The 11,198-nt window shown below is 36.0% G+C and overlaps 2 protein-coding genes and 2 long non-coding RNA genes across 5 annotated transcripts; 3 read left to right on the top strand and 1 right to left on the bottom strand.

The window, feature by feature from the left end:
- The first annotated feature begins 563 nt into the window (after nucleotides 1-563).
- On the top strand, nucleotides 564-3,027 carry LOC147520571 (uncharacterized). Of its 2 annotated transcripts, none has more exons than XR_015214435.1 (3): nucleotides 564-1,219; nucleotides 1,477-1,590; nucleotides 2,876-3,027. It is a non-coding gene; the product is annotated as an uncharacterized LOC147520571 (long non-coding RNA). The 2 variants fall into 2 exon arrangements; XR_015214436.1 differs by having other exon boundaries at nucleotides 564-1,385.
- A 1,195-nt stretch (nucleotides 3,028-4,222) lies between these two features.
- LOC147520570 (uncharacterized) lies at nucleotides 4,223-5,742 on the top strand. Its single transcript, XR_015214433.1, has 3 exons — nucleotides 4,223-4,241; nucleotides 4,840-5,091; nucleotides 5,692-5,742. It is a non-coding gene; the product is annotated as an uncharacterized LOC147520570 (long non-coding RNA).
- A 1,848-nt stretch (nucleotides 5,743-7,590) lies between these two features.
- LOC147520569 (cation/H(+) antiporter 15-like) lies at nucleotides 7,591-8,445 on the top strand. The gene has a single exon (XM_086594297.1). The coding sequence runs from the start codon at nucleotides 7,591-7,593 to the stop codon at nucleotides 8,443-8,445; it is 855 nt and encodes a 284-aa protein (XP_086450423.1).
- Nucleotides 8,446-10,008: 1,563 nt separating this feature from the next.
- Nucleotides 10,009-11,158, bottom strand: LOC147520568 (uncharacterized). Its single transcript, XM_086594296.1, has 3 exons — nucleotides 10,909-11,158; nucleotides 10,592-10,792; nucleotides 10,009-10,529 (listed from the first exon to the last, which is right to left on the bottom strand). The coding sequence occupies exons 1-3, from the start codon at nucleotides 11,156-11,158 to the stop codon at nucleotides 10,009-10,011; spliced, it is 972 nt and encodes a 323-aa protein (XP_086450422.1).
- Between the last annotated feature and the right edge of the window lie 40 nt (nucleotides 11,159-11,198).

The raw sequence follows: 11,198 nt of genomic DNA, 5'->3' as shown, positions 1-11,198 counted from the left end.
TAATTATGCTACTATGCATCACGAGTGCCAGTTTAACAAACACATGCTCTCAAGCACAATATACCCTAGTTCTAAACATGCTCTCGAGCAAAATATACAAAGGCGTCATGAATTATAAAACTGAGGCATATGTGGTTGAGGATAGAAAACAGATGCATATCGTTGATATCGCGACATATCGTTGATATATATAGGAGTTGGGTTGTTTCAAACTCAAAACATCGTACCTAACAAATCAATCACAATGACCCCACGACCAACAACAATTGTAAGCTTATCACTAATAATTATGCTACTATGCATCACGAGTGCCAGTTTAACAAACACATGCTCTCGAGCACAATATACCCTAGTTCTAAACATGCTCTCGAGCACAATATACAAAGGCGTCATGAATCATAAAACTGAGGCATATGTGGTTGAGGATAGAAAGCAAATGCATATCGTTGATATCACGACATATCGTTGATATATATAGGAGTTGGGTTGTTTCAAATTCTAAACATCGTACCTAACAAATCAATCACAATGACACCATGACTAACAAAGATTGTTATCTCATCACTAATAATTATGCTACTATGCATCACGAGTGCCAATTCAACAAACACATGCTCTCGAGCACAATATACTCTAGTTCTAAACATGCTCTTGAGCACAATATACAAAGGCGTCATCAAAGACCATTAATACTGAGTAGTTGAGAATGCTCCCAGTGACCCACGTCAGCCCCCCTTTTTTCTTTAAGACTAACACATCATATTTTTTATAAAAAAATAATTCTACGCCCTTTTTTGGCTATTTCAATTGTTCGTAACCCAAACAAAAATAAAAAAAACAAAACTCTTCACCATACCCAAAAAAAAAAAAAAAAAAAAAAACTTCTTATTCACCGCCATTACCATGAAATATGAAACAAGAGCTCATTAATGGAACCATCGATCCAATGCTAGCACTGTTTCTTCTAAAGCAGAACTCTCTCATTTCCAGTTACGTTGACATATTGTTAGTGGTGTTACCATCTTTGAGTTGGTTCTCCCCAACCAGTGCTGCATTTGTTTGGGCTAAATTTTCCTCTGTAATCGCATTCGGCAGGGCACTCCTCATGAATAGAGCTTCTTCTAGGCCAATATCTTCCTATCTCTTGACCGTTCAGCCAAGCTAGGCCTTTTCCCATGTCCATGTCCAGACCAATCGGTTCATCTCCCTCCATTTTTAGGTAATATGGCACTCATAACCCTCGACAACCCTTTTTTTCTTTTGTCAATTAAAATCTCTTTTCACATACGCTTCACATTTAGAACAAATCGGTGGTTTGTTTCATGTAATTGAACACAAATTAAATCATCTTAAGTCCTTGACACGTGTCTCTGTATCGAATCCAGGTTCGTTGTGATTGTTTTTAGCTGTTGTATTGTTTTTTTTTTTTTTTTTTTTTGTCTTTCAATTCAATCGTGTATGTTTTTTTTTGGTTAGATGATGGAGTGGGAGGAGAGAAGAAGAAGAAGAAGAAGAAGAAGATATTGGGAGAAGAGTTACCGGCATTGGCGAAAGAAGTTGCCAGAGTTGAGACTGTTCGGATTTATGCGGGTCAGTTTTCGACTTCCTGAATACTTAGTGTTGATATGCTTGCATTGTGATTGGTTTGCATTAGTGTATGGCATTGGGATTTAGTGCGAGTGAAGAGAATTTTAGTAGTGGTTCTATCGAAAGTGAGTGCAGGATTGGTACCTTAGAATTTACTCGGGGTTTTGGAAACCCATCATCCCAAAACCCATCATCTTTCTAAAACCTCTTCCCATAACCCAAATCCTAAATCATTAATTTTTAATGATGTTGTCAACCTCATATAGCTGAGATATCAGGTACTGTCTTTGTTTGCAATATTCTGAAAGTTAGTGGTAATATGGATCTGATTCCATATACCTACCTGATGATGTAAATTGTGAACATATTTGTTATTCGTTTATCAATTGTACTGTCATCTAGATTCATGTGGAGTGTTCATTAAGAATCGACCTAATAGATTTTACATCTGAAGTCTGTGAGTCCACGAGTCTATTTATTTGCTCTGCCGCATGGAGAAAAAGAGGGAAATGTAAAAAAAAAAAAAATTGTCGGGTCAGAAACTCTGATTCACTTTAACTTCAAATTCAAGTGGGACAATAAACTTTGGATGCCATTTTTTGAGCCGGGGATTAATGGGATTGCAACTATACGAGATAGTCTTTTCAACGCTACCTTAACACCCAAGGTCTAAGCCATTTTTGTTACTAGAAACTGATAAAACTATGCCAAAAAGGAACTATGTGAGTTATACTTTTTCTTCTGTCGTATCCATTTTCTTTAGTTGATACTTTTGGTTGTTTTATGCAACTCATTTAGATATTGGTAAGTTGCGTGTTTGTTTTTTGCTCCTCCATTATTTCTGTATATTTGATGGTTTACTTATTGTCAGCCAATGAATGTGGAGCGTGATTCATTTCGTGAACGACAAGATGGATAGACTAATAAAGCAGTTATAATTAGATACTCACTATAAGTTAAAATTAAGCAGTGATAGTGGCAGGTAGACCTAGAATAGAAGCATGTGGTCATTTGGTGATGCTTTTAAGAGGCTCTGTCACATTAGATTATCTCCATTAATAAAACTATTATATGCATTTTACATGGGAGCTAACAGAAGCAGCTGGACATACTATTAGGTAGAAATCATAACCTTCACATAAAAAGTAGTTTTTCTGTTTACCCAAAGGCATCCTGTTCTCTTTTTTCTTTTCTTTTTGTATAATTTCTGCCGCCTCAAAGACATACTATTAGGTGTTTACTGTATTTACTGGATTCATCTTATTGACATCTTGGTTTACTACTCCAGATGATATTCCCATGGATGTTTGATGAGATTCACGCCTTGAAACATTTTAAAGATGCTGCTCATTTGTTGGCTGAGAAGGAGGATTGGCCTCCACTATATGACATTTCTTCGTTGAACAGTAACAGGGTATGTTCCTTTGCTTATTCATCATGGGTATATTGCAGATTTGCTTCTTATGTTGTCTAATTTTTTATAATCATTGTTTAATTAAATATTAATTGAATGACGTATGTTTTGTCTTTGTTAGTTCTTTATACGCTATTACTGACAAAAAGAAATGTTGCGCTAGGAATTTTACCGAGGTTGATGTTGTATATCTTAATTTTGAACTGTCTTTAACAAAACAATATGGTCTTATAACTTGCTGGCTGAGATTGGCTGTGAGATTCATTCCTATTAGTTAACAGTTGTTAATATTAACACTTGCACTTGGATTATTTAGGAGGAGATTTAAAGTTTCTCCCAATTTGAAAGACTAGGAATAAGAATTATATGACAAAATATTTTATCCAGCTATTTTATTTGTGCTTCAAATTTCCAATCTGGCATAACATTAAGTAGACACGTTGTCCTTTTCTCCTTAACAAAATCTGCTATATATTTTGGAGTCAGTTCAAACTTTCATATCACGATATATAGTTCTGAAGTTTTAATATTGCCAAACTTCCCTTTGCCAAAATGATGGTCCATCTCGACTGGATTGGTTCAGGTCCAGAGCCACATGAATGCCTTCCATGTCGCAAGCCATTCGACTCAAGCCTAGGCAAACACAAAGTCAGGGACTGAGGTGCTCTTCCAAACCCGAATAGGGGTTGTATATTAATGAACTTAAAGCTTAACTGTATTTGGTTGGTTTAGCCACTTCCATAGAGGAGATGGTGGATCATGTTTGGAGGGTGCTGGTGAGGGAATGTCATATGATAATCAGTAGACATGGATATAGAGAGGTGCTCAAAGTTTGACAATATTTTGATGGTAGACCAGTGTGAATTTCATCCCGTGGGGGATGTCTTTGCCTGGCCAAGAACCAAAATTACAAAAATAGAATTTTCTGAATTGATCTTAATATTTTAGTTACTATTGTAGTCCAGGTTTTGTTTCTTTTATGCGAACTTTTTCAGCATAGAATCTTATAATGGGTGATGACGCCGACGAGGTGTTGGTTCTATATCGTTGTTTGTAGAATCTACTTATCTGATCCGGCTTGAAATTGGCATGTGAACGATCTTCATTTATTGAGTAAAATTTTCTGGTGAGCTAATTGTTTTTATAATATCATGTACTGTTTCTTAGTGTGTTAACCTCCAAGAGATTCTCGAGGGATACGCAAACCCGCATCGCCAGTTCGGAGTAAACTTTGTAAGAGGTACTAGCATTTTAACTTGGTGACATTTTCGATGATGATGGCCGCGTTAAATGAACTTGTATTTTTATAATTAATTTTTCATTATGTTTTTTAAGTAGTTGTTTCATTCTTTGTTTTACCTGTATCTTGATTTCTTATGGTGTTATTAGAAATTAACAAATACGAATCCCAATAATAATAATGGTTTGCGGTTTTATTTATAATGGTAGGAAATTGCAACATTTTTTTTATCCCTTTCATTGCTTTGCAAATCTGTTTTAATTTGAAAAAGTGGTTAATTTCTACTCATACGTTTTCCACTGTTGCTTTGTCCATTTGTATTTTTCTTCAACTTTGTTTCATGTCGTTTACATAAGTTAATAGCTTAATATTCTTGACCTCATTTCTAAATGCTTAAATACAAGTTGAAGTAGGTTTCGTTCACTAGAATTAAATCTGAAATGTATCCACTATCAATTCGGTAAATTGACACATTATGTACACAAGCTCACACAACGTAATTATTAGAAACCAGTACTTACTAACAATGAAAAAGACGGTATTTGTTATTATATGAATTTCTATCCCTAACGCAAAATCATGCTTAAACTTTTGGCAGGTAATGATATTATTAATAATTCAATAAAAAAATGGATCAAGAAAGGGATTCATCGTGGTAAATGAGGATAGAGGTCTCATCAGCAGCTGTTGCATGCCACTTGCATCCATCAATAATTGTGCCACCCCTGCTCAAGCTAGCATGGTTGCACCATTCACTGGCCTCAAGTCCACTTTGGCTTTCCCCGTTACCTGAAAGGTCAACGACATCACCTCTATCTCTAGCAATGGAGGAAAAGTTTCTTGCATGCAGGTACAAAAAATGTTCACATGAATTAAGTCTGTACATTTTATATTATTATCTTTTTTTTCAATTACATGTTTAATTGCTATTTTGTAAATTCTGTCAAGGTAAGCAATATTTGTTACAGTTGAAAGTTGAAACTAGAAAAAAAAAATCAGTAGAAAGTAGAAAGCTACTAAAATATGTAAAGTCTTGGCTCATTTTAGAAACATATATGATAAAGAGGATTATGCAAGATAGATTTAAGGCCAAAATACATATGGTAAGTTAGAAATATATCTAAAAATGTTCCACCCCGGCCTACAGTAAAGATTTTCTCATCATAATTTTGTGGAAGCATGTATGTGGCCATACTCTCCCTCTATGTTGCAGGACGTGAATGAATACTTAAATAATATATATATAAGTGATGTATGAACCAACTGGAATAGCATAGACCTACGCTGAGTACGTACTTTTTAGTCACTCTTTTGTTGGCTTCCAAAACTAAAATGATATGTTGATGTCTGAAGTCTGGATAATGATAGGTTGCTTCATCTCATTTTGATTATTACCAGGGGAGGAGATTTTTGTCATGCTTTCTAACAATGAGCTCCTTTTATTTTGCAGTGTCCTTTGTGAAGATGAAAAACAAGCGGTTGCTGTGAAGAGTCAATTGCAAAAGCTTGCCGGACCTATGTATGTAAACCCCGCTTTGTCCATGGTGCTCTTATTGTGTCAACCATCCTTAGTAGTCCGGACTTAAAGAGCCTGTGGCTGAAGGAAGTCAAGGTAACCCCTAAGTTCTAAGCGGTTCACAATATTATCTTAAATTCTTAATTGTTAACTATGATATTTTTTCTCAAGTGCAGTGAACATAAGCTGTTCTATTCAACCTTTTAAGGATTTAATTTGGAATTTGGTCTAACGTGTCCCTTGACAATGAGCTCATAGATGTTTTGATATTTGGAAATATAAATTGCTTTTGTCATGTTACTACCTACTTGATATCAAATTGCGGGTTAAGTTCTTAATTCGACAGTCAAAATAAAAACAACCTTCTCTTTACAGCAAAATGTGACATTAAAGGATTTAAATCCACGTGTTGAAATTCACTATGGTATCCCATCCACTGCATCAATTCTTGCTTTTGATCCTTTTCAACGACTCTTGGCTATTGGGACACTTGTAAGTTTTTTTTTTTTTTTTTTTTTTTTTTTTTAAATATTGTATGTATGAAATGTTTTACATATTAGGCTATTACTAACTATTATTAAGTTAAGTATGCATATCCATAAAATATATGACATATCCGTCATCTTCTTACGTGGTGCATTGAGTTGACTCTCTTGCATCCATGACCCTCACTTGCCGCCGTCGGTTCTGTTTATACTTGTTTAAATTTTAAACTTGGATATTACATGTTTGTTCATTTGATGTTTTTGCTTCTTTACATTTCTTAGTTTCAATATGTTACAAGATTTCATGGCTTTATGTAATGATAGATGATGCAAAAGGATCGATATCATGTTGGAAGCAAGATTAGAAGCGGAGGTAGCACAAAATGCTAAAACAGTTTCTTCTTAAGAGTCTTCTTAATTAGTTCTTATTTTCCTGCATATCTTTAAGCCTCTTCGTTGTTGAATTGGCCGTAGTCTCATTGAAAATGTGGATCCAAATCCGCGTGAATAGCTGCGGTATAAGGATTTGTTCCTCGACGAGAAACATTGGATTTGTATTATAATTTCTAGATTCTCCAGAACGTTGATTGCCATAACTGGGTAAACATTCTAAAGGTAGAATCATGGACTGTAAGGAAATCAGTTCAACTATTTATGTTTGTCCACTTTAAACTATATTATTTTCAACTGCCTGGCCTGGACATAGACATGGCCGACTCATATTGTTTGCAAGATAAGGAACAAATTCTTTTGATACCTTAACCTTAGGTTCATCAAAGCTGCTAATATTATAATTCAGAGTAATCTAGGCGCACGATGTGGAGGCCCTTAAAATGACTCGATTAACATATTTGAGTATTGCGTTCTATCCCGTCTCCGATAAAATAGTTAAAAGGATAGTTTTGAATTACAAAAAGAGAGAATATATATGATCATTTTGGGAAACTAAAACATGGATGATAGTAAATATCAATGTTAGCTCCAGTGGTAGAGATCTTTAACAATCTCACCCCTCGAGTCGTGGTACCGAAAATAAACAAATGTGACCGTAAAATAAACAAATCCAATCGAGTCAAAAGGCATATAGAGGCCAAATAGTAAAACACAGCACATACTCTTGCGTCACTATGAAAACAAAAGGAAAAGTATACTTAAGTCTCACGATGTAATGCGTGCTCGACATTATTATTTCGGCCGATTGTTTTCGGGGTGGTCTCGATGCTCGGTCCTTCATTCCTCGGTCGAGTAAGGAGTTCACGAGAATAGTATTCCCGCATTGAGGAAAAGTTGTACTTGAAACTTTTGGATTGTTTGGCTTCACAATTTTCCAATTTCTTATTGGAGTAAAATGGATCATAACATTATTTTGCAATCTGGAAGGAGAGCCATAGCAATAGGTATCTTAGGATACATAATTCCTTTTACATTTGGTGTTTTAGCAGCTATTGTCCTAAGAATCTGTGTGAATATTGACACTAACGTATCAAGAGTGCTTAGCATTGTAGTTGGTACAGAGTCTATGTCTGCCTTCCCTGTTATTACTTGCTTCCTCAGTGACCTCAAGATTCTCAATTCGGAGCTTGGTCGTCTAGCCTCCTCTTCATCTTTAATATATGATATCTGTTCAGTGGTTTCTATTGTAATTTTTAAGATTAGTTTCATGCTCAAGGGCGAAAAAGCATTTGCAAATACCTTAGGATCCATAACATCAGCTGCTTTCTTGCTAGCCATTGCTGTGTTTTTGGTCCGGCCAGCAGCATTATGGGTCATCAAAAAGACTCCAGAAGGAAAACCAGTCAGGGAAATTTACCTATGTAGTTTTATTATGCTGTTGATAGCGTTTACATTTGTCAGTCAGATCACTGGGCAAGGTTATGTAATGGCACCATTTATATTCGGTTTGGCTATACCATATGGACCACCTTTAGGATCTGCATTAGAAGAAAAGTTCGACTGCTTTATTTCAGTGTTGCTCATGCCAATCTTTTACACTCTATGTGGATTGAAGACAGATTTTTTTACCCTTGATGGGAATGTGTGGGTTGTTCAAGTTGTCATCTTAAGTTGTTTCATTGGAAAGACCATAGGGGTAATGTTGCCTAATCTGTATTGTAAAATGCCCATTCGCGATGCTTTCGTAGTTGCGCTGATAATGAACACCAAAGGCATAGTTGAGTTACCGAATTTCATTTTTGTTTTCTGATATTTATTTACAAGGTAATTTCATTCAAGGAGTCGTCCCCTCTTCTTTTGGCGGTTTGAAAGGTATTGAAGATATCGAACTTTCACGAAATAACCTGTCAGGAAAAATTCCTAAACTTCTTGAAAACCTTGGTGCTCTGGAAAGTTTAAATCTATCATTCAATAACTTTGAGGGTGACGTACCAATAAGAGGGATCTTTGAAAATGTGAGTGCATATTCAATTGGTGGAAATAGTAACTTATGCGGGGGTGTTACCGAACTTCATTTGCCGAAAAAGGAAATGTCCCTATTTAATATAAAATCAGGCTATCAGGATACATTCGTCGGATTCAATGAAGAAGAGTATTTCTTCAATTCAGTGGGTGGGGATTTCAAATGTATGTATACTGTAGTTGGAGGTATTTTGAAATTGAATATGCTATAGAGTCCATATTCATTGACCATCTTATCATGCTGCTCACTGAACAAACTAATACTTGAAAACTTGCATGCATATTCAGGTGAGATAACATGCACCCTGTATTATGATTATAACGGCTTATTATGGTAACTTTTGAACTTACTTTTTTAAGTATGATTATGGCAGTGAGTAACTTTGAGTAGAATTATATTATGATTATGCAATATTTCGTTTCTCACTTGGGTCTTGAAGCAAACAAGATGTCATGAGTGATCCATAACCAAGATATGACACAACATACATCGTATTTATGATTAGCTTAGTTAGGTTAACTTCCTATTTGAAATGAAAGAATTCTAGCTTTATATACTACATATATTCATAAGTTTACATGTAGCATCTCTGGGCCTTTTTCTCATTGATTTTCTCTCTCTTTGCAAGTACAGTGAGTTTCGTATACCCTTAAATGATATTGTCTTATTACTGTAGTTTTAACGAGCAGAATGAGGTTTTCTTCAATTTTATTGATTTCAAGATAATGGGTGTTCTTGAATAGCGTTTTAGGATAACAGGACAAATAGGTTCTTTCGCATATCGGTTGCCAGTTTGCCACACGCAGCTTCTACATGACACTGTTGATTCTCTTTTAAAGATCCCGTTCACTGGCACCTCACCTTCAAGTTTATTGAAGGATAGATTCAACCGCTGGAGATATGGAAAGCCCTCTAAATATTTTGGAATTTCACCAGACAAGTTGTTCCTTGATAGATCTAACTCTCGGACACTCTTTAAAGAACTCAAAGATTGAGGAACTGTCCCTTCAAACAAATTATCGTCCAAGTACAAAATTTCCAAACTCAAACACTCACTAAGAGTACTAGGTATTAAACTAGACAACTTATTTCCAGACACATACATTTCAACAAGATTTTTTAGTTTTCCTACTTCTAAAGGTAGGGAACCAATTAAGGAGTTCATAGAGAAGTTAAGATAAAACAGAGTGGGAATATTAAAGATCTCTTTTGGTAGGGTACCATTTAGGCTGTTCTGTTCCTTCCAGTCTATTGCTTCCTAACCACAATTCACTCAATTTAGTATTGTTTTCTAGAGAAGATGGGATCGGTCCAGACAATTTGTTTCCGGACAGATATAACCCCTGTAAACTACCGAGTTTTCCATCTTCCAACAGAAGATGGAATACTACCGTAAAAGTTATTAGACTCGAGACCTAATGTATACAACTTGACCAGGTTCCCAATCCCTTCTGGGATAATTCCAGATATTTGATTGCCTCCTAGAGACAACCTCTCCATTCGGTTGGAGAGATTGGTAATAGAGTTCGGAAAAACACCTCCGAAATTGTTATGGTCCAAGCCCAATAAATTTAGATTACTGGAGTTGGTCAAATAAGTGATAAAACTCAAATCATGAGCTTCTCCTGTTCCTAGATGATTACGTCCAAGATTTATCCGTTCGATAGTTTGAGGGAATTGAAAATCCTCAGGAACTTGTCCATTGAAATTGTTATCTCCAATATCAAATAGTTGAAGTTTAGAAGCATTAACTAATGAAACTGGGAGTAGTTCAGAAAGTTGATTTCGAAAACCATAGAAACCGACGAGATTAGGAAGAGTGATGCCCATGTCTGGTGGAAGACTACCACTAAATTGGTTTTCGGCAATTGCTAAGATATTCAGGATGAGATGTTGAAAATTGTTAATGGGACCTCACCAGATAGTAAATTACCTCCAACACTGAAGTAATTTAAGCTTGACAGTCTACCAAAGCTGGCTGGAATACTTCCAACCAATTTATTATAAACTGTGGAGAAGACTTGAAGCGACGAAAGATTACTTAAAGAAGAGGGTAGCACTCCTGTCAGTTTGTTTTTTTCAATAACCAAGAGTTCAAGCTTTGACAATGAGCCAAGCTCCGCCGGAATATTCCCTGACAATTTGTTCTCACCTAAATTAGATTGACTGGAATTTCTCCTTCGAAAGTGTTATAGTGCAGATGGAGTGCTTGAAGACGAAACAACCGACCGGTTTCTTGTGGGATCTCACCGTAGAATGTATTGTTAGCAAGGTTGATGAGACTTAGGAAAGTGAGGTTTCCAATATGAGGCGACAACGATCCAACCAAACTCTGGTTGTAAAGATTCAAACATATGACTCTTTGATGACGCTTGCCGCATGTAATGCCTTGCCACTGACAGAAATGAGCAGATTGGTTCCACGAGCTTAAGCCGCCTTGAATTCCATCTCTAATAGCGATCAGAGAGTGAAGATCAGTCTCATTTCCAGAGGTGGCCATACAAGGTTTTGTTTGGGACATCAACTGGTTAAAGAGTAGG

The sequence above is a fragment of the Coptis chinensis genome, chromosome 2 (genome assembly GCF_015680905.1).
Source record: "Coptis chinensis isolate HL-2020 chromosome 2, ASM1568090v1, whole genome shotgun sequence".
NCBI classification, from domain to species: domain Eukaryota; kingdom Viridiplantae; phylum Streptophyta; class Magnoliopsida; order Ranunculales; family Ranunculaceae; genus Coptis; species Coptis chinensis.
The sequence above is the reverse complement of the archived record's forward strand: the minus strand, read 5'-3'. Positions and strand labels throughout refer to the sequence as shown.